The sequence below is a fragment of the Heptranchias perlo genome, chromosome 25, assembly GCF_035084215.1.
Source record: "Heptranchias perlo isolate sHepPer1 chromosome 25, sHepPer1.hap1, whole genome shotgun sequence".
In the NCBI taxonomy this organism is placed as follows: domain Eukaryota; kingdom Metazoa; phylum Chordata; class Chondrichthyes; order Hexanchiformes; family Hexanchidae; genus Heptranchias; species Heptranchias perlo.
The window spans coordinates 10,408,238-10,429,319 of record NC_090349.1 but is presented as its reverse complement, the minus strand read 5'-3'; the positions used below and the strand labels follow the sequence as shown (position 1 = coordinate 10,429,319).

At 43.1% G+C, this 21,082-nt stretch overlaps 1 protein-coding gene across 4 annotated transcripts in view; it reads left to right on the top strand.

Annotated features, from left to right (window-relative positions):
* Window positions 1-4,886: 4,886 nt before the first annotated feature.
* Window positions 4,887-21,082, top strand: part of LOC137342002 (paxillin-like) — a 140,069-nt gene continuing 123,873 nt past the window's right edge. Inside the window, exon 1 of one of the 4 annotated variants that reach the window (XM_068005574.1) lies at window positions 4,887-5,110. In XM_068005574.1, coding sequence (XP_067861675.1) covers window positions 5,098-5,110 — 13 coding nt within the window. In that variant the 5' untranslated portion in view covers window positions 4,887-5,097. The remainder of the gene's footprint in view (window positions 5,111-21,082) is intronic. The other 3 variants (XM_068005573.1, XM_068005575.1, XM_068005576.1) reach the window with 3 other exon arrangements.

Here is a 21,082-nt window from a genome sequence, read left to right as displayed (position 1 = left end):
AAAGTCAAAGTGCTTGTCGAACATCTCTTGATGGCCAAGAGCGATGCAGGTGGAGGCCCTCGAACAGTGAAAGGTGTGCAGGGCCTGGGGAGACTTGGCGACTGGAGAAAAAAAATTTAAAAAACGATTCCCTCACAAAAATTCCCTGACAAAAATCTCAATCTGTATTTGGAGACATTGGGTGCAACTTCAACCCAAACCTAAACACTGCTTGCATTTAAAACTGGCATTTATCGTTTTTTTAAACCATTCTTCAATTATGAAAGATTGGACGGCTCAGTTGCAGAAGTCTCGGGTTCTTATCTTGGCAGGATTCACGGCCTTTCATCTCTCTCAATTTATCAACAAAAACAGCTTTACCACAGTCATTAGTTCCACTAACAGAATCCTGTCTCATCTGAGTTTGATCTTAATCACAATCATTGGGTGGATTTTCACTTTTGGTAGTGTTTCACTGCTGGTGGTGATGTGATATTTTTCTCTGCAACTGCAGGTGATATTTTTCTCAGCGTCATTTTTAGCACTAGTCTGCCTTTTTGTTTGTGTGTTAAACGCAAACATCAATTCCACCCTGTAGTATAATTGAGCACCACACCAGCAACAAATCTGTCACTTGTACAATTTTCATGACTAAAGATAGTGCTAATTCATGGTGATTTTTACAGCAACATAATGTTGGTCTAAATAATATCCAAATACTATAAACCTACTCACAGGCGCACATCCATGTAGAAATAGTTTGCGTGGCAGCAGCTGTAGTATTTAAACTGACAGCAACTCGTGGGAAGAAAGCTGAGGATGTACGCTCCAAACAGGCGTGCATGATTACCTGTCTCTAACTGAAAGAGAATGCCTCAGGTGTATTAGTCTCAGCAGACAATTGTTGACTGACCTATCTCATGATTTGTTGTGATCTGGAAATAAATTCTGTCGCCAACATTGCTTTACCAGGAGCAGTTTTTGTTGCTACAGCCATGAACCATTATGTTACTGGCTCTTTCTCGGTACCCCCATTGTTTGTGTAGGCATCACCCCTCCTACCATGGCTACAAATGTGAAATATGTCCAACTATGTTAGGTAACAAGGGAGATAGCTTCACTGATGGTTCATGACATAACTGGGTCATGACAGCACCTTCTTAGGAAGGACCCATAATAATTGCCCTCGAGCCACAGGTTTCACTAGTTGGTTGTAAAACTAACTATGAGATGACCTAACTGGAAATATCTCAGGATGGGACTTTCATCAAACTTAGGTGCCAGACTGTCCTCAATCTGTTGTCTGTTCCAGATGAACATTTTTAGACATCCAGACACAACTGACATTTTTCAGATCAGCACTCTCTGCCCTCTCAGTTGGTTGTAAAAGATCCTATGGCACTATTTAACAAGAGCAAGGGAGTTCTTCCAGTGTCCTGGCAACATTTGTCCCTTAACCAACATCACTAAAACATATTATCTGGCTATGTATCTCATTGATGCTTGTGGGACCTTGCTGAGCATAAATTGGCTGCCTCGTTTCTCTACATTACAACAGTGACTACATGTTAAAAGTACTTCATTGGTTGTGAAGCACTTTGGGAAGTCCTGAGGATGTAAAAGGTGCTATATAAATGCAAGTTCATTCTTTCTTATTCAGCATTTTTCAGATCAGACAATAAAAGCATAATCAAATCAAAGTTTTCTTTAACACCTTGAAACTCATAGCAGCATCCATTTTGACCGAGGCACAAGGTTTTCCTGAATCTCTTGCTTCCATGGTGCCTTGTCGTACACCTTTGCTATATTAGTACTTATGTAGGCAAATTAATGGGCCGGACGTGTGTGCTGTATGGCTGAACACATGCCATCAAAAAATGATGGTAGCAGATACAAATCAGTAAAAAATACATGGTAGCCCAAAACTCAGATCACAGAAATGTTTATGGGAAGACCTGAATTGAAGAGTAACAGTAACTGGGAAAGCTAGTAGAGGGGAGAGAATGCTGCTGAGGTCTTGTGGTTTTGAAAACAAACCTGGTTATGATGATCGACTGAAGTGGCACACTATCATGGTATCTTGCACTTTGAGTTGCATGGCATTACTGTGCGTACCTGCTCTATCAGCATGTTGTTGGGAATCAGCTCCCCCATACACATGATCCTCAATGAGCATACCACTCACTGCCATTGACTAGGCTGTGTGTATCAGCACTTTGCTAGAGTCCCCTCTTACACTACTCTGAGGAGCACTCCCGCACTACCAGTGCAGATTCCCCTGGTATCAAATGTGTTGCTAGGAGTCCCCACATCTTTCTACTCAAGCGAGTGCCCCTGTAATACTGGTGACTACTGCATGCTCCTGGAGTATCAAATATTCCTAAGAGTACTTTCTGCCTTAGATGCAAGATCCTGTGGTATCAGTACATACTTTCAGGCTATCAATGCTGTATGTTCCCATATTATCCGTGCATGATTCCACTCGTCTGAGTGGAATCACGCACGGATTTGCTGCTCAATGTGAAACTGAATCATGATGACCAGAAGATTTGATTCCCGATCAGCTGATGCAGCGGTATGGGAGCTACAATTTGTCGCAGCACCTCTTGGCTAGGGAGGGGAAAATCTCAGGGAGGTTCCTGCTTCTCATCACTTTCTGATGTCCAGCATAGGCACAACCAACATGTTGCCCTCTTCCCCTGTTCCAAATGAATCATAAAAGGTTACAGAGTAAAAACAGGCGATTCGGCCCATCCAGTGTTTTTCTCCACATGAGCCACCTAATCTAATCCCAATCTTCTTCTTGCTCCCCATTCCCTTTACTCTTTTTATCTGTGGAGCAGGCTTGATGGACCAGCTGGTCTTTTCCTGTCCTTCAATTTTGTATTTTTGTAATTCTTTTTTAAAAGTAGTCTTGAGATGTTCAACTTTAAAGAGGATATAGAGGGGGTTATTTTGTAAGGCTCTACTCTTAGCAGAGACCGCATGAATTTTAGATTTGCCCCTGATACTGCCCCCTCTCCCCCCCATCCAACTTAGGAGCAGAGAAGGTTAAGAGGAGAATTAAAATTATGAGGGGTTTTGATAGCATAAGTAAGGAGAAACTGTTTCCACTGGTAGGCGGGTCGGTAACCAAAGGACGCAGATTTAAGATAATTGGCAAAAGAATGAGAAAGAAGATGAGGAATAATTTTTTAATGCAGCGAGTTGTTATGATCTGGAATGCACTGCCTGAAAGGGTGGTGGAAGCAGATTGTTGGAGGCCAATCATCTCAGCCCCAGGACATTGCTACAGGAGTTCCTAAGGGTAGTGTCCTAGGCTCAACCATCTTCAGCTGCTTCATCAATGATCTTCCCTCCATCATAAGGTCAGAAGTGGGGATGTCCGCTGATGATTTCACAGTTTTCAGTTCAATTCGCAACCCCTCAGATAATGAAGCAGTCCATGCTCGCATGCAGCAAGACCTGGACAACATCCAGGCTTGGACTGATAAGTGGCAAGTAACATTCGCGCCAGACAAATGCCAGGCAATGACCATCTCCAACAAGAGAGAGTCTAACCACCTCCCCTTGACGGCATTACCATCACCGAATCCCCCACCATCAACATCCTGGGGGTCACCATTGACCAAAAACTTAACTGGACCAGCCACATAAATACTGTGGCTACAAGAGCAGGTCAGAGGCTGGGTATTCTGCGGCAAGTGACTCACCTCCTGACTCCCCAAAGCCTTTCCACCATCTACAAGGCACAAGTCAGGAGTGTGATGGAATACTCTCCACTTGCTTGGATGAGTGCAGCTCCAACAACACTCAAGAAGCTCGACACCATCCAGGACAAAGCAGCCCGCTTGATTGGCACCCCATCCACCACCCTAAACATTCACTCCCTTCACCACCGGCGCACTGTGGCTGCAGTGTGTACCATCCACAGGATGCACTGCAGCAACTCGCCAAGGCTTCTTCGACAGCATCTCCCAAACCCGCGACATCTACCACCTAGAAGGACAAAGGCAGCAGGCACATGGGAACAATATCACCTGCACGTTCCCCTCCAAGTCACACACCATCCCGACTTGGAAATATATCACCGTTCCTTCATCGTCGCTGGGTCAAAATCCTGGAACTCCCTTCCTAACAGCACTGTGGGAGAACCTTCACCACACGGACTGCAGCGGTTCAAGAAGGCGGCTCACCACCACCTCCTCAAGGGCAATTAGGGATGGGCAATAAATGCCGGCCTCGCCAGCGACGCCCACATCCCATGAATGAATAAAAAAACAGTAACTTTCAAAAGGGAATTGGGTATATACTTGGAAAGGAAAAATTTGCAGGGCTACGGGGAAAGAGCAGGGGAGTGGGACTAATTGGACAGCCCTTTCAAAGAGCCGACACAGGCACGATGGGCTGAATGGCCTCCTTCTGTGCTATAAGATTCTATATTTCTTAATGCTAAAGGGATCAAGGGATATGGGGAAAAAGCAGGAACAGGGTACTGAGTTAGACGATCAGCCATGATCATTTTGAATGGCGAAGCAGGTCCGAAGGGCCGAATGGCCTACTCTTGCTCCTATTTTCTATGTTTCTATGATAACTGTTTACACCTGGGTCGACCTGTCCATTCAGTAATTCTACTGGAAAGTGCACGTGTGCCGATGGCGGACGTGAGGGCAGGATAGTGCTCGGCTGTGATGCCCGCGTGATCGAGTACTCATTCGCGGGGGGGGTCACAGGGCCACTTGGCTGAGGTGCTGGAGGGTGCCCGTGCCCCCTGGCACGGTGCCACAGAAAGACCCTGCGCCTTCAGGGGAGGAGAGGAGAAACTCCAAGGGACATAAGGGTCTCATAACACGGGGAGGAAATATTGGAAGCCCCCCCCCAACCTTCTCAGGCAGGTATGAGAGCGCGCTCCCGACGTGACCCATTCATGCGCGCGCACTCCCCCATTCAGTGCCCCGCGCGGCGCGCTCCCGAGCGTTGCTAGGAGTCCCACCCCCATCCCCCTCCTCCCCTCCCCGCGCTCGAGCTTCCACACTCGGCAGCTGCCTGTCGGAGCGGACCGTGCCAGCCGGGCTGAGCATCTCGTCTCCGCCGGACTCAGCGCCTCGCAGCCTGAACATGGATGACCTGGGTAAGTGACGCCAGCAGAGAGAGAGAGAGAGAGGGAGAGAGAGAGCAAGGCCCCTCCACCCGAGCCCCAGCTACCGCACACCGCACCGAGCAGCAGTGCCGGCCAGGCCGCAGAACTAGCCCGGGCTGGCATTGCTGGCCAGGCCGTCCACGGTCCCGACGGCAGGGGAAGCGGAGGAGGCCGGTGTGCGGCTGCGGTCTGTGGGCGTGAGGGGCTTTTCCGCTGCTGAGGGTTAGGGCGACCTCCCTCACCCCGGGTGGGCGGGCGGGCAGACAGGCTCCGTCCTTCCTCCCCGCTCCCGAACATGGGGCTCAGCCCCTCGCTCGTTATTCCAGAGCGGAGCCGCTGGAAGTTTGTTTGGAGGATTTGAAAAGTTTCCTGTTTGTTCGGGATCTCTGGAGCTGAAAGGATTGTTTGTAGCAAGGGACCGGACTCTGGGCAAGAAACTTTCTCAGTCATAGGGATTAGTGATTCGATCAGCCGGTCATGGGGAATGGTGATCTGATTAACTCTCCACAGGGTCACGGAGGGATCTGTGGGATGCGGGGAACAGGAATGAGGGATTTGTGGGGTTTGGGGAACAGGAATCTGAGGAATGGGGATCAGAGATCTGCGGTGTATGGGAAACAGGTCAGGGATCCGTTGGCACGGGGAATGGGGATCAAGGATCTGTGAGGACTCTGGAAATAGGGATCTGCCGGGACTCTGAGAATAGGGATCTGTGGGGAATGGGGAATAAAGATCAGGGAGTTATGTGGGCATGGGGAATAGGGTTCTGTGGGGACACTGGAAATAAGGATCAGGGATGTGTGGTGACATGAGAAATAATTAAGGGATTAGATGTCTGTGAGGGCAAGGGGAATAATAATGGGATCAGGGAGCCATGGGGAATAACAAAGGGGTCAGGGATCTCTGGGGGAATAGGGATCTGGGATCTGTGGGGTTATGAGAATAAAATTTGATTAGCCTTTCATGTGAGTTATGGGGATTAGTGGTAAGATTGACTGTCCACTGGGGCTGTAGGAGTAACAATGTGATTTGTTTCTCATGGCATCACAGGAAGTAATGATTTGATCACCTGCCCACTGGAGTGACAATTTGATTAGCTGTTCATGGGGGATCATATGTACTGATTAGATTTTCACATTTTTTGTGGGGTGCGGAGATTCACAAGAAATAGAGATTTAAATAGTTAGTTACTGGTAAAAGTGATTTGATTAGTTGTCCATGTGCTGCAGGAAATGATATTCAATTGATCTTTCATGGAATTGTGAGGTGTAGTAACTTGATTTGCCGTCTGTGGAGAATAGCACTTTGATTTGACATCTTTGTTAAGAGGAAATGCATGCTTTGCAAAGCTGTTTGTAGCTTTTAAAGATACAGGCCTTTTCAGTTTATCCATGCCTGCTGGTGTTTTTCATAATCTCATTTAGATTTTAAAAAATGGGCGTTGGCAAATTCCTTTGGAGTTTGAATTTCCTCAGACAGTTTCTTTCTTTAATGTGTACAACTCTCCATACGGCAAGGAAGCATTTGTTTTGGAATTTACGGTTGCCTGTATCAGGGTGTACTGCATGTTTGTTTTAATATTTTTATGTAATCTGCTATGGTGATTATTACTCCATGTCTCCGGGTATCAAGAACATTGCCATCACATACCGATTGTTCTCTTTGCCTCCAGCAAGGAGAGAATGACAGTTTAAAGATCAGAACAGATAATTTTAGTTTAGAGTCCAGCCCAGAAAGAGGAAACTAAAGTGTGGTTTATTCCCCACACTATCAATACCTCGCAACACCCAAGTCAGACAGCATAAAAACATACTGGTGGGGTTTAAGAGAGCAGTCGAGTGTATAGTATGCATTTCTTTAACAGCATGCCATGCTTAATTTAATAACCCATTGGTGTTTTAGCACAACAAGCAACAGAATATTCTACAATTAAAAGTTGTGTTATTAGTTGTATTGATCAACACTTTCCAGAAGGTAATGACAAGCTGACTGGACTAACAAGCAGCTGAATGTTCTGAGCTCGCTAATGACTTGGCCAGGACATTGCCCCTGAACGTTCCCAAGGGTCAGTTAGTGAGATCCACAATGTACTGCAAAGAGAATCTGACCTGGACTTTGTTAGAATTTACAACCTTTTCAGAAATGTGTTGTTTTTCTATTACCTTGCCCACCCCCCCGAGGGATTACATTAACAGGAATGTGGCAAATGCTTCTGAATTTCAGGTGTGGATTAGTGAAAATGGAAGTGTTTTTTTTCTGCCTAGTATATATCAACTTCTGTAGTATCCTTCCAACAGCAGTAATGACCAGATTACAAGCTTTATCTGATTCTCGGTTCCCGTGTCTGACCCAATTTCATTTGGAGCTGCTGTAGTACAGGTCTTGATGCAGTCCTTGTCCTAAATCGTAAACATTCTGTGTATCCCTTATTGGAAATGTTTTCATTTCAACAAGAACAAAACCGAACCCAGAAAGACATTAATTGTACATGGGTAACCATAACATATGAGAGGTTTGTATGATAGATCAGCATAGTTTAAGGGATGGAAGATAGAGTGTACTGCAACATGAGAGAGATGGGGGATGGACTACTGTAGTGGAATAGCATCATAGAACATTATGACACAGAAACATGCCATTTGGCCCAAGTCTATGCCAGTGTTTTTCTTCATATGAACCACCTAGTCTAATGCCACTCTCCTCGTTCCCCATACCCTTTTTTAAAATTAGTTCTCACTATGTGGGCAATGCTGGCAAGGTTGTATTTATTGTCCTAAGAATGTGGCGGGCTTTCTTCTTGAATAGCTGGTTTGTAGCAAAAGAATAGCTTGCTAGGCTACTTCAGATTGCACTGGGTCAACTGAGAGTGATGGACCAGTGTAGTGGCTTAAGAGAGGGCGAGGGGATAGACCAGTGCAGTGTGATACGAAAGGGATAGACCAGCATAGTGTAATACACAATAAATAGTATGTAGGAATAGACCAGCATAGTGGTTATGAGAGAGATGGGGAAGGGGATGGAGAACAGTGTATGGGGTACATGAGGCACAGTGATCATGAGGGTGTATTAATACAATTTTGAAATGTTACTGTTGAACTGAGGATTCTGCACAGTGACACAAATTAGCTGAGTGAGCCGTTACTCCACAGAAGAATGTAAAGGAAGAGTTGTGTAAAATATTTACAAAACATTCTTCCACCAATCTATTTTTGTGACTTCAGTCTAAGGAACAGAAATCAAAGTGTCGTGATCTGAAGATTGATTTCTGGGTGCAGCAGATACCGTTCTGTATATAGCAGAAACATTTGCAGTGACAGCTATAGACTTCTTTCCACTCTTTACAAAAAAAGATAGTCCCTCGCCAGTTTACTTAGTAACCACTCTCCACTTACAGCTCTCCCCATTGATACAGTGGAAACATCCAGACAGCTCTTTGGTTCATGATCATGGCTTCTGCACCAGAACCCACTGAACATGAGCAGTTCTTTGTAGATTTTACAAAGAACCGTGAGCGCTACTCACTTTGTTGGTGCTTGAAGGAACAGTTTATATGAGGATGTATGGGGACATTCCAATACAAAAAAAAACATAGAAACAGATCAGAAGGAGGGAGAAAAATACAGTTGAAAATGATTTTAAGATGAACAAAATGGGAAAAAAAAGGAGTAAGTTGAAAGGCCAAGGGAGATGTTTCCCCTTTTAAAGGTGGTTGGTTACCTAGCTATGCTTTTCGGAGACGAACAATTTGGCTTTTGTTAACCTTTTATTCCCATTTACTGTAAGGGTGATGGTCTGAAATGGCAGCTTCTATTTACCCAGCCTCCAGTGACACTGCTGTAAGCCCATTTAGACATGGGTAGAAGAGGTAATCCCAGCATCTGAGGATGGGATGTCTCGTGGCTAACTCTGGATCGAATGGAGAGAAGGAATTAATCGCTGCTCCTGGGTCCTCAGTGACTGAACGTAGATTGGAAAGAAGGAACTGGCATTTATATAGCACCTGCCACGACCTCAGGATGTCCTAAAGCGCTTTACTGCCAATGAAGTACTTTTGAAATGTAGTCACTGTTGTAATGTAGTGGCAGTCAATTTGCACACAGCAAGCTCCCACAAACGGGAATGAAATAAATGACCAGATGAAGGATAAATGTTAGCCAGGACACTGGAGAAATCCACTGCTTTTCTTCAAATAATGCCGTGGGATCTTTTACGTCCTCCTGAGCGGGCAGGTGAGCCTTCGGTTTAACGTTTCATCCGAAAGATAGCACCTCCGACAGTGCAGCTTTCCCTCAATACTGCACTGAAGGGCCACCTAGATTACGTGCTCAAGTCTCTGGAGTGGGGCTTGAAACCACGACCTTCTGACTCCAAGGCGAGAGTGCTGCCACCGAGCCAATCTGAGGAAGAAATCGTTGATTCCTCCTGCTGCTGCTGCTAGTAGATTGAAATGTGCAGAACGAGTTGGTAGAAAAGCTAATAGTTTGCTTTTAACCGCACAGTTTCCATTGAATGTGCTTTTATCTTTCACTGGTGCCTATCAGTTCCCTTCACTGAAAAGCTCAAGACACAGCTCTGAGCTTCAGTGGCTCATGTAAACATAGATAAGGAAGGACTAGCCCAAGTAAAGAAACCACTGTAGTCTGTGAAAAGGTCATATGCTTTAGTACTTTACACATTGCTGTTTGACATCTGATCCAGCACACTGTATTATAACAGCTGCTCTGTTTAATCTGTGTCAGTGCACCAGAGTAAAGCTTTATTAGTGGAGATTGGCAGCCATTAGCAGTGTTGATCAGTCCACTGAGCTTGTGACCGTTTGCATTACAGGTCTCGCTAAGTGCAGATGTCCACATGATATTTGTTGATTTCATAGAGAGCGTGGTAGCGGGGATTTGAAATGTTAACCACTTCATTGTCATGAAGCGTTTGGCACCATGTATGTGAACTGCTTCATGGCCCATTTTGGGATGTTAATGTTTAGGGATTGTTTTGGTCTGACATTTCTAAAAGGATTAGGATTGAATGTTTATTCAACAACCTTCACATGTTATTAAACCAAAACTTTAGAGGCTCAAATATATTAGCAATTACGTCAGTGGAACTGGGAAATCAGTGCGGCGTCGGAGTTTGAGGGTAAAAATCTTCTAGTGTCTCTGTGCTGTGCGTGCATTTGTGTCTATCTAGGGAGTTAGGAAGTAAGTATCTCAAGGTAGCATTTTGTTCCTTCGATTGGAGCTTTGCAGTAAGTCCACCTTAACTGTTTCAGGGTTGCATTTGTTATTGCTCTATAACTACAAAGTATAAATTCTGCATGTTCCCAGCAGTGAATACTTAAACACTGATTCAAGGTGTGCACCAGACCACACAGCATTTTCTGATTCTTAGTTCATCCTCTAATTGATCTATTTTAAGATTGTAGTTTTGAGTGAAGCTGTATCTCTTGCTCTCCACCCCTCTAATTACTCTTTTCCATATTTGACACATTGCTCACTTTTCCGTCTTTTGTTTCATAATTTAGAATTCCCTTTCCCTCTATCCTGTTAGTGAATATGAGAATGTGCTCCCCTCACATTGTTCATGTCCTGTTGGGTTAGAATTCAATTTTTCCTTCCAACTTTTATTCGACAAATAATAGAATTCCCCCTCCTACGGTATGTCACTGTGGGTAGTTCTGCCTTCTTACATTCGTTTGACACTCTGAACTGGTGATAGATATTCTGGTTTGTTTTCAGCAGAGGAAACTGGCAGTGGAAGATGGCTGTGGTGTTAGAGAGTCACTGTAACTCTTTGCAGAAAGATGTCTGTAATACTGGAAAGAGACATCTTCAACTCCATACATCGAAATGGGTGTAGTGTTGGAAATAGATCCTTTTGACTGACTTCCACCCTTCCCCTCAATGTCTTCCTTCCTTTTGTCAAGACACCCAAGAGTACATTTCAAAGTTTCTGGCAGCCCACTGATACTTTTGTCAATAAACATTGTTAATGTGAGTTTAAGACAGTAAGTTCTGACAGGATATTTGCCTAATGCTTGACCGTGATGCCTCCCTAGAGGAAGATATCCTCACCTGACAACTGCACACATGCACTTACCAGAAGGGGCCACTGGACAATGATGAGTGAAAATCCTCCCGAGCCCAGGGATGGTAAGGTCACCCATAGTGTCTCACTGCCATCTCAGTTGAGATCCGCTTACATATCAGTGATCAAACATGGGACTTCCTGAATAGATCAGTACCACAATATATATTGTGCATTTATGACTAAGCCACCAGAGATGCCATACCTCGCCCTCTTTGATGCTCTACAGAGGAAAATGACTAAGACATTGATAGGAAAACTATTTGATTCTGTGCTGCCGTAATCTTGACAAAAATCATGCAAATGATTTCTATTTCTGGTCCTGTGGATCAAAATTGAGAGTGCTGGTCAACTACTTCTCACTCTCCTCAGGTAATGTTTCACTTCTTCAAACATCGACACTCAGCATAATAGAGCTCTTGGGTGACTGGGGACCTTACAAATACAAAAATGTTCAAAGTGTGCTGTCCATGTTTCAGGGCTTATTCACATACCTAATTATGAGGGAGGAGATAAAGCTTTTGGTGTTTCAAAGGTTAGTCATCTGCATCACTACTGAGGCAGAAACATAAACCTATTGGTATCCCTGGAATTATTCACATAAATCCCACACAAAGGGTCAATGACCATGTTCACATTCCATGGATTGTGCAGATATGTCTTAATAGTGGAGAGAATACGCCTAACTGTATGCTGGGATTATTCATGTGAAACAAGCACAAGGAGAAATGCTTTGAACTTGTCCTGTAGAAACTTTTGTCTCAGCGATATGAGTATTGCTAGAAATTCCATTGGAAATTCATTGCTTGCATTGAGATTGTAAGTGGAAATAAATCTTTAATGCCTTCTCCAGCATACTTCTGTACATGTATTTAAGTGGGAGCACTATGGATCCTGTCTGGAAGCTCTGTATTTAGCTGTGAACACAGTGGTGCCTTATTAGGATGACATTACTCTGAATTTAGATTTGAACCTGTCTCCTAATTAGGATGACATTGCTCTGTATTTATACTTGAGCACATTTTTCCCCCTCTGACCCAGATAGTATTGCTCTGTAGTATCCAATTCTGGATTCTTGTCATCTGCTATTGTATTGATAAAGTGGAAGTAAATAAAAAGTGACCAATCTAGATTATTAAAGGGTGGAAAGTGATCTGGGGCAGGGAGGAGTGAAATATTCAAGAGTGGAAGTCACTATCCTTTCCAATGTTAGATTTTGATCTCAGTGACAACTGGAAGTGCCTCTTATATTTATGCATCAGTGCTGAGATTGACATCTAGAAGAGGAAAGGATGCTGACCCCCTGATCAGAGGATTGGCATTTACCAAGAGGCAGATCTGGTAGATTTATGGTATCAGAGTATTTTTTCTGCCAGAAAACTCAACATAGCACATCTCTGGAAGGCTTCAAATTGTAACAAAGGAGGGCTAATTCTGTATTTTCAATTAGGGTTAGTACAGATTGATGACACGTAACTCCCCAAGAGTATTGTTCCCCTTGAAACAAAATGGAAATTGGGCTGGATTTTTATTTCTGGTTATATAAATGTATAAGTCCGATTTTGAAGTCACTTCAGCTGTTAAATTGAGTAATAATGTGACACATTGTGATTTACCCCATTCTATAAAGTCAGTGTCAGCAGTGTACGATTTTGTTAGTACTTACTCCACTAAGGTTGGTTAAACAGGAGTCTCTCCCTCCAAAGCCACTGGTGCTTGGCAAAAAAAGGTTCTTTTGTCTCCCTGAATTTTTTGGACACAATCAAAATGGATGCCAGCTAATTTATGTTTGGAAATAAAAATGTCTTCCCTGTAGTTTATATATTTAAACTTATGGAAATTGTAAAATGAAATGTAATGTGTGAGTGTTGATGAATCGAATCTGATATGTTGATTACTGGAGATTCCCTAAAGTGAATCAAAAATTGTGTTTCCACAACAATATCAGAAGAGAAGCTCTGGGAGTAGCTTTACTTTAGTTTGTTATGTAATGCCTACCTTATTTTGAGATGCATTGTGTTAAATTGTACCATTCTGGATCTGCAAAGCAAAATCCAGTTCAGGAATTATTTATTTCAAAAAATTATTAATTTTATTATATAGCTGCCAGGGCAAGGCTCATTGTAATTTCAATCATGCCACAGATTTAGTTATCTAAATTCTCGCTGTACAAGGTTTATAGTCGCTGTTAGAAATGTTCCACTATTCAACCACATGTATAAATACCTGAGCATTACAAACCATGTACTCAGGAAACCCTTTTTGATGCTATCTTGATAGTTACACACCAATTTATTTTGACTATCAAGACTCAACTGTAATTAACTTGAACATTCTATAACTAAAAAAAATACGTTTTTGAAACAGTTATTAATATTTCTGTCAGTAACATTTAAATACCATTTGTTACGATATATTCGAATCATTGAATGATACAGCACAGAAGGAGGCCATTCAGCTCATCGTACCTGTGCCGGCTCTTTGCAATCGATCTAATTAGGCCCACCCCTCTGCCCTTTCCCCATAGCCCTGCAAATGTTTTTCCTTCAAGTATTTATCCAATTCCCTTTTGAAAGTTATTATTGAATCTGCTTCCACCGCCCTTTCAGGCAGTGCATTCCAGATCATAACAACTTGCTGCATTAAAAAAGTTTCCTCATGTCGCTTCTGGTTCTTTTGCCAATTACCTTAAATCTGTGTCCTCTGGTTACTGACCCTTCTGTCACTGAAAACAGTTTCTCCTTATTTACTCTACCAAAACCGTTTATGATTTTGAACACCTCTATCAAATCTCGCCTTAACGTTCTCTGCTAAGGCGAACAATCCCAGCTTCTCTAGTCTCTCCACATAACTGAAGTCCTGCATCCCTAGTAGCATTCTAGTAAATCTCCTCTGCATCCTCTCCAAGGCCTTGACATCCTTCCTAAAAGATGGTGCTCAGAATTGGCAGGAGCCTAACCAGTGTTTTATAAAGGATTAGCATAACTTCCGTTTCTGATACAGAAGTGACTTATAGGGAGATATTGGACTCCAAGCAACTTCTGTTTAATACACAATGGCACCGCCATTATCTAGAATCTATCCCTAATTAATTTTTGGTGTTACTTTACACATTGAAAGCAGGCTTCAAATTGGACATTTTCTACATGTTGAGAACAGCCATTGATTGTTGTAGAGATATCAACAGCTTTTTGTTATCAGATCATGATGTTGCTCTGCTCACTCTAGTTGGAAGTGTCTGAAAATCTAGGAATTGTATAACTTTAAAGCCACTTTTAAACTGGAATGCCATATAGCCATTAGCTCATAAATCTCCTTTTCTCCAGGACAAAACTGCCCTTATTAAATCTTAAAAGCCCCCTCATTTTGCTGTTTATAGGTTCTCGAATTTTAGCCCTCAGTGTGACGCTATGATTTGGAGATAAAAGGCTGCTAACTGCCTGACCAAAGTATGTACAATCAGTGGAAACATTCACTTTGAAACTTGTATTTTTCTAAAATAATAAAGATTAATCAGTAAAAACATAGAATACCTCAAGGCCAGCAAAGACCACAGGTCCATTTAATCCACCTTCCTCCTATCCTAGCGTGTTTCTCTTCAAGGTAAAATGGACAAGTATCTTGGAGATCTAAGCCACTTGCCCTTATAACCTCCCTTGGTAAGCAGTTCCAAAAAAAATCAGTGATAAAAGCTAGTGTGTATTGTGTTGAAGTTGGTTGAAGCGGAGTGTCCCATTTAACATCCAAAGCATTGCTGTGTATTTCAGTTATAATAACTTTCTTCCAATTCCTTTGTTTCTCACTTTCTTCATTTCTCCCTTCGAGCTAAGTTAGGAGAATGGGATGGTGAAACCTGTGCAGATTTTCCCAGTTGTCCCAGAAGGCTTGAAAGATGTGGCAGGGGATCCTATTTTCCAGTTTCATCCTCCTCTAAAGGGATTTGCTAGCAGGGCGATGGTGTACCCCAGGAACTGTGGTTCTAACTTGGCATTCCAGGAAATGGGATTTTTTTTGGTGCTGGTAGATGTAAAGCTATCTGGAAATGTATTCATAGAATCATACAGCATGGAAGGTGGCCATTTGGCCCATCGTGTTTGTGCCAGTTCTTTGAAAGAGCTATCAAATTATTTCCACTTCCCTGCTCTTTCCCTATAGCCCTTCAAATTTTTCCTTTTTAAGTATATATCCATTGCCTTTTGAAGTTACTATTGAATCTGCTTCCACCACTTTGTTGACTTCCCAATTTCGTGTGCTTGCTCTGCACAAAGAAATTGAATAAGATGAGGATTTCTCTCTCAATGATTTCTAAAGAGCTCCTTAGTGAGAGATCTAAATGTAGACTATTTTACAATTTTTTTTTAAAACGGTCTGTCCCTCTCAACATTTGTGGATAATACCAATGTTTAGATATGGTTACGCGTTGAAATGTGCACAATAAATTGCATTTCCATTGGAGGCCTTTGTTCACAGTAAAAGTTGTTGCACTACTATTACTGCCACTAGTGGGAACAGGTGGGTACTGGGTGAACTTTTGGTACTTTCAAAGCTGCAAAACTGTGTCATTATACATATTCTCTATTTGGTTTCCTTATTTGGTCTTGCCTCTACATGTAACCAACATGAACGACACCTGACCTGAAATAAAACTCCATGTTGGTGGTGGGGGGGGGGGGGGGGGGCGTTGTTCTAAATTGTTCCATTATTTCAGGTTTGTTAATCTTGTATTTGTCCTCTGGTTCTTTCTGCAAGCACAATTTAAGTTATCGGTTTACATTTTAGATTCCCTTTAGGAGGTGCCTTGCTTATGCGCTGGGGAATTATGGGCTACTTTTAGTAAGGGGAATGGGGGAATAATTCCTTTGTATTTTATCTGTCTAGCCTGGCTTCCAACTCTACACTCATTTAAGGTGTCTCAAAAGGTAGTAGGAGTACAGCTAGAACAAATAATTGAATAGAAGACTCTCTCTCCTCCTCCCCCCCCCCCCCCCCCCCCCCCCCCCCAACATTGCAAGCAGTCACCATGATGGTTACGATCTTTCATTGGTGCAACTTACTGAATGGTTTTTAGCCAGGTAGGTTTTGTACACACCGCTGCTTTTTAAAAAAAAAAATTCTTGCATTACCCTTACCACACCTCTTTCTATTAAACTGTGCACTACCATTGAGTTACATGTGAATTTACAGGAAGGGTTAAGCTCTTCGCCCACCTGTACCCCAGTGCTTTTCAGCATGGTATAGTGGAGTGACTTCTATGTTGACAATAGATTGTAATGTCCTTTTAAGGACGCGTGTATAGTGTCAGCATGCTCTCTGGTAAGCAAGTGTTACAGTGTGCGTCATTGGTTTGCTAGGAATGTTGCTTTCTTCTGTGCTTGTAGAGCCAGCATGTGGAGTCTTGCTCCGCAAAGGAATTCTGAAGGGCTCCTGAGGGGTCAGGTTGATTTCTGATATGAAACACTGGAATGAAGTGGCACTGTACCTGTGTCAGGTGATGCTTGTGGAGTGCATAAAATTGGAACCTTGACTGACAGAAATGGGTCAGAATGTTGAGGAGAAAGAGACCCGTGAGACAACACTGAACTGAAATAATATTCTTATGCCTGTTCTTTTTTCTAACGTCTTTCAAATGGAACTTCAGTACCCTTCCCCACCCAGAAAAGTAAGGAAGGTGGGATTTAAGGACTAGTTAACCTAAACCTTGATCATGCAAACATGGATTTAACTTTTTTTTCACTAGTTGCTCACTTAGACTATCGCCCATATTGTAAAATGAGTCTCTAAGTTGCTTCCCTATGTTATAGTCGGCACTAAGTAAAATATGTATAAGTTACAATATTGTGTTTAGAGTGTGTAAAAATGTCTGAGGATGTGAATTAGACAATACTTCTTAAAGTAATTATCAGTTGAATGCAGAGGATAAACAGAATGTATATCTGACCATGTTATGATCACCTAAACATATTTCTTCATTGTCTAGGGCACAAACCACAAGTATGTTTATCAACTGATGACTGGGGAAGGTTCTGCTTGTCTTGGCTTCCAGTATGGTACACTGCACAATGGATTCCAGATCATGTGCAAGTTTTTGCCTGTGCATTTGTTTAAAATTAGGGCTTTGCACCTTATATTTCCATCTGTTGACCTTCCCTAGTGGCTGGGGAAGGTTTGTCCAGGCCAACAATGTGAAAGCGCTCTCAGCAGGCAGAAAGAATGGCAGTCAGCTCACCTGGGCCAGAATACAGCAATTGGCACTTGAGGTGGTTCTCTGTGCTGTTGGAGTCGAGATGGCTAGTAGCAGCAATACTGTGAGGTAAATGCAGCATTCAGCTCACAGCACAAAGTACAGAAACTGCGGTTGTTTTGGTCATCAAACCCATTAGTACAATAGCCGATAATAGAAATCCCATGGTACTTTACTTCAGATTGGGTCTAATTAAATCACAAAATAATTATAGATGAGTAAGGCCATTCAGCCCATCTTAGCTCATCCAACTAGAAAAAGCTACAGACCCCCAATTGCAGCATCTAACCATCATTTAAAGGATACCAAGATTTTTGCCTCCACTACTCTACCAGGAAGTTCATTCCAAGTATTGATTACTGTCCATGCGAAGAACTTCTTGACATCAGTCCTAAGTTTTCCTCTTATCAATTTGAACCTGTGCACCCTTCTTCTGTCAAAGTTTACCTTGAAATAGATTTACATTTTCTTTATTGCTTAATATATTATATATCTTTAGAAGGTCACCTCTAAACATCATTCGCTGACACTAGGGCCCTTGTAGCTCTTCTCTGCACTATAGCGAGGGCATGAATGTTTAGTGTTTCAGTAACCAAAACTGGACACCGTATAGCGTTCTTTAATGTATTTTCCTTTTTTAATATACAGCCAGGTTTCCTGGAGATTGCAGTAATGCTTCTTGAATTAACGTAAATATGAAAATGTTTGAATTGTTCCCCTCCTACTCTTGTACTTTGCCCTCGGTGAGTAATTGCCTGTGTGTCGCAATGCCAGATTTATACTGTGATATAAATCTTTTGCTGAATTACGCTGAAATGATCAGATTTGCACTGTAAATGTTGTAATGTTGCTTCTGACTTCTAGATGACCCAGCTGCGGGGATGGTCTCCAGGCATAAAATGTAGTTGTGCTTTCAATGTCAGTGCCACTGTAAAAGAAGTGGATACTCAACTCCAGTCGATGCTGAGATAGATGCTCTCAATTGAAGCAACTAGGCTGCCACATTGTAATGCTTTCTTAAGCAGATTACAATCAGTCCTCAGCATGGTCTTGCATTAGCGAGCACTAATAATTTGTGCTCCACTGGATTCAAATGTTGCCATTTAAGTATCTGACTCCTTGCGATCATAAGTGTTGCTGATATTTTTAGTTTTTTTCTAAATGCTGTGGTGTTCTGATGGAGAATCCTGGCAGACTCCTGGGCTCTCGTTTGATGTCCCTTCATGGACAAGGATTGCATGTATTAAAAGCTGAACAGCACAGATCCGTTATGATTCGCTGCAATAATAACTGATTTACATACTGTTATATTCAGGCCTCTGCCCAAACTCCTGAGTTAGGATGGCTGCATGCTGCAGGAAATCACTTTAAACTCTGACTAGCATTGCCAAAAGGAACAGCAAGCCGCAGACCAAACCACTTCTGGTGTAGAATTTCATTGTGATAGTTCTGTGTTACAGAGAGTTCAACATACTCTTGGGGTCTGGTATAATGGAGAGTAGTAATGGCAGTGTGTTCCAGAACTGTGGGTCCTCGATGAATTAACCCCTGATTTTGTAAGATGGGAAAGAGAATGGCTTTTACTGCAGTTTTGTGTTGTGAGCAAAGCGCTCATTCACGTAGATTGATGTGATTTAATGCTTGCTGTGATGCTGATTCCTGCTCGAGTCTCAACTATATCAGATGCCTCGCCTAAATTCTCAACACGTAACTCAGCATGAATAATGGTACCTGTATCCTGCAGCAGACATTGTGCTGATCAATGCATGAACATGTTGGTCTCTGTTTAAAAAGTGACTGATGCGTTTGGTTCTCCTGGGGATGTGGGAAGCAGTGGGAACCTTGCCTATTTGCACAACTGGTCTCTGCAGGTGAATAGTGCACAGCGTTGGGCCCTTGGTCTTTAACTTGTTGTTTTCTTTGAAAGCTAAATGTGAATCACAGGAAGCATTTCACAACATCTTCCTTCCTCCCTTTCCCCCAATTGTCATGGGAACAAACCAGAAATCCAAGCAGGAAATTTAACAAACATAAAAGTTTAGAGGGATTTTTAATTCAAAATTTCTGTTTCATAATATTTTCACATGCACTTTCTAATAATTAACAACAAAGTAGCATAGCTCACCATTTAGACTGTTAAAGAATCATAGAATCATGTAATTTGCAGCATAGAAGGAGGCTGTTCAAGCCCATTGTGCTGATGCCAGCTCTTCACTTGCTATTCTAATCCTTTTTCCCGCCCTCTTCCCATATCCCTCTTTCTGTTCCTCGACCTATCTGCAGCATTTGACATAGTTGACCACGCCGTCCTTCTCCAGCTCCATGGGACTGCCCTCGTGTTGTTTCACTCCTTCTTGTCTGAATGCAGTGCTTCTTATCCTTCTCCTTCCAGAGCCTCCCAAGGATCTATCCTTGGCCCCTCCTCTTCCTAGTCTATATGCTGCCTCTTGGTGACATCGTCTGCAGGCTCGGTGTCAGCTTTCGTGTATATGCTGGTGACACCCAGCTGTACCACTCTACCATTTCCCTTGCCCAGCTCTGTTCTGTTGTAATTCCAATGTGACATGAAGTAATGGATGAGTCAAAATTTCCTTCAACTGAAGATCCAAGCCATCGTTTTTGGCCTGTAGCGTAAACTCCATTCCTTTGCCACTGATTCCAACCTCCTCCCTAGCCACTCATTTAGGTTGAACTAGACTGTGTGAAACCTTGGCGCCCTATTGAAACCAGAGCTTAGCTTCAATCCCCAACACCAAGACCAATTGTAACGTAGCCACCCTCTGCCTCTATCTCAGCCCCAGATGATGAAACCATTATCCAAGCTTTTGTAGTTCTAGACTCGATTTCTCCAATGTCCTTCTTGCTGGCCTCCAATCTTCCACCCTCCATAAACTCAAACTTAGCTGCCCATATCTTGTCCTGCATTAAGTCCCACTCACCCATTATCCCCATCCTTGCTGACCTACATTGGCTTCCTGTCCCACAGCGTATTAAATTTAAAATCCTTGTCCTCATCTTCAGTTCCCCCAAGGCCATGCCCCAATCTATCTCTGTACCCCCTCCTCCAGTCTTGGCTCCCACACACCCTTCGGCCCTCTGTGGCCTTTCTTGTATCCCGCCCTCCCTCCCTTTGCCCACCATTGGTGGCAGAGACTTCAGCTGTCTCCTCCACCTCTCTGCTTCTTGCCATCTTTAAAACCCTTCTCAAAACCCATCTTATGACAAAAAGCTTTTGGCCAGCTCTCCTTCTCTGTGATTCCACCCCCCCCCCCCCCCCCCTGCCCACCCCCAGCACCTTGGAACATCTCCTAAGGTAAAAGAGCTATGTAAATGCAAGCTGGTATTGCCATTGAGGACCTGTCGATGATTAGTGATTCATGGGCACTCTTCACTGAACGATGGATAACTAGAAAGTGCTGCTTATGATGTGTCGGGGCAATTCAGGGGAGCTCCAACAGCAGAGCAAGTCTTAGCGGCAGACCACAGGCTGTGTACCATTAAGACTGCAAGCTGAAAATATAGGGTCATCAGGCTCATGACAGACCTGCAGTTCAGCCTTTCCACTGGTTTTGGAAGTAGTGTGGAATCACCTCTGGCCTTTTTTGGGGGTTGTTGGAAAAAGCACAGAAAAACAATCACTA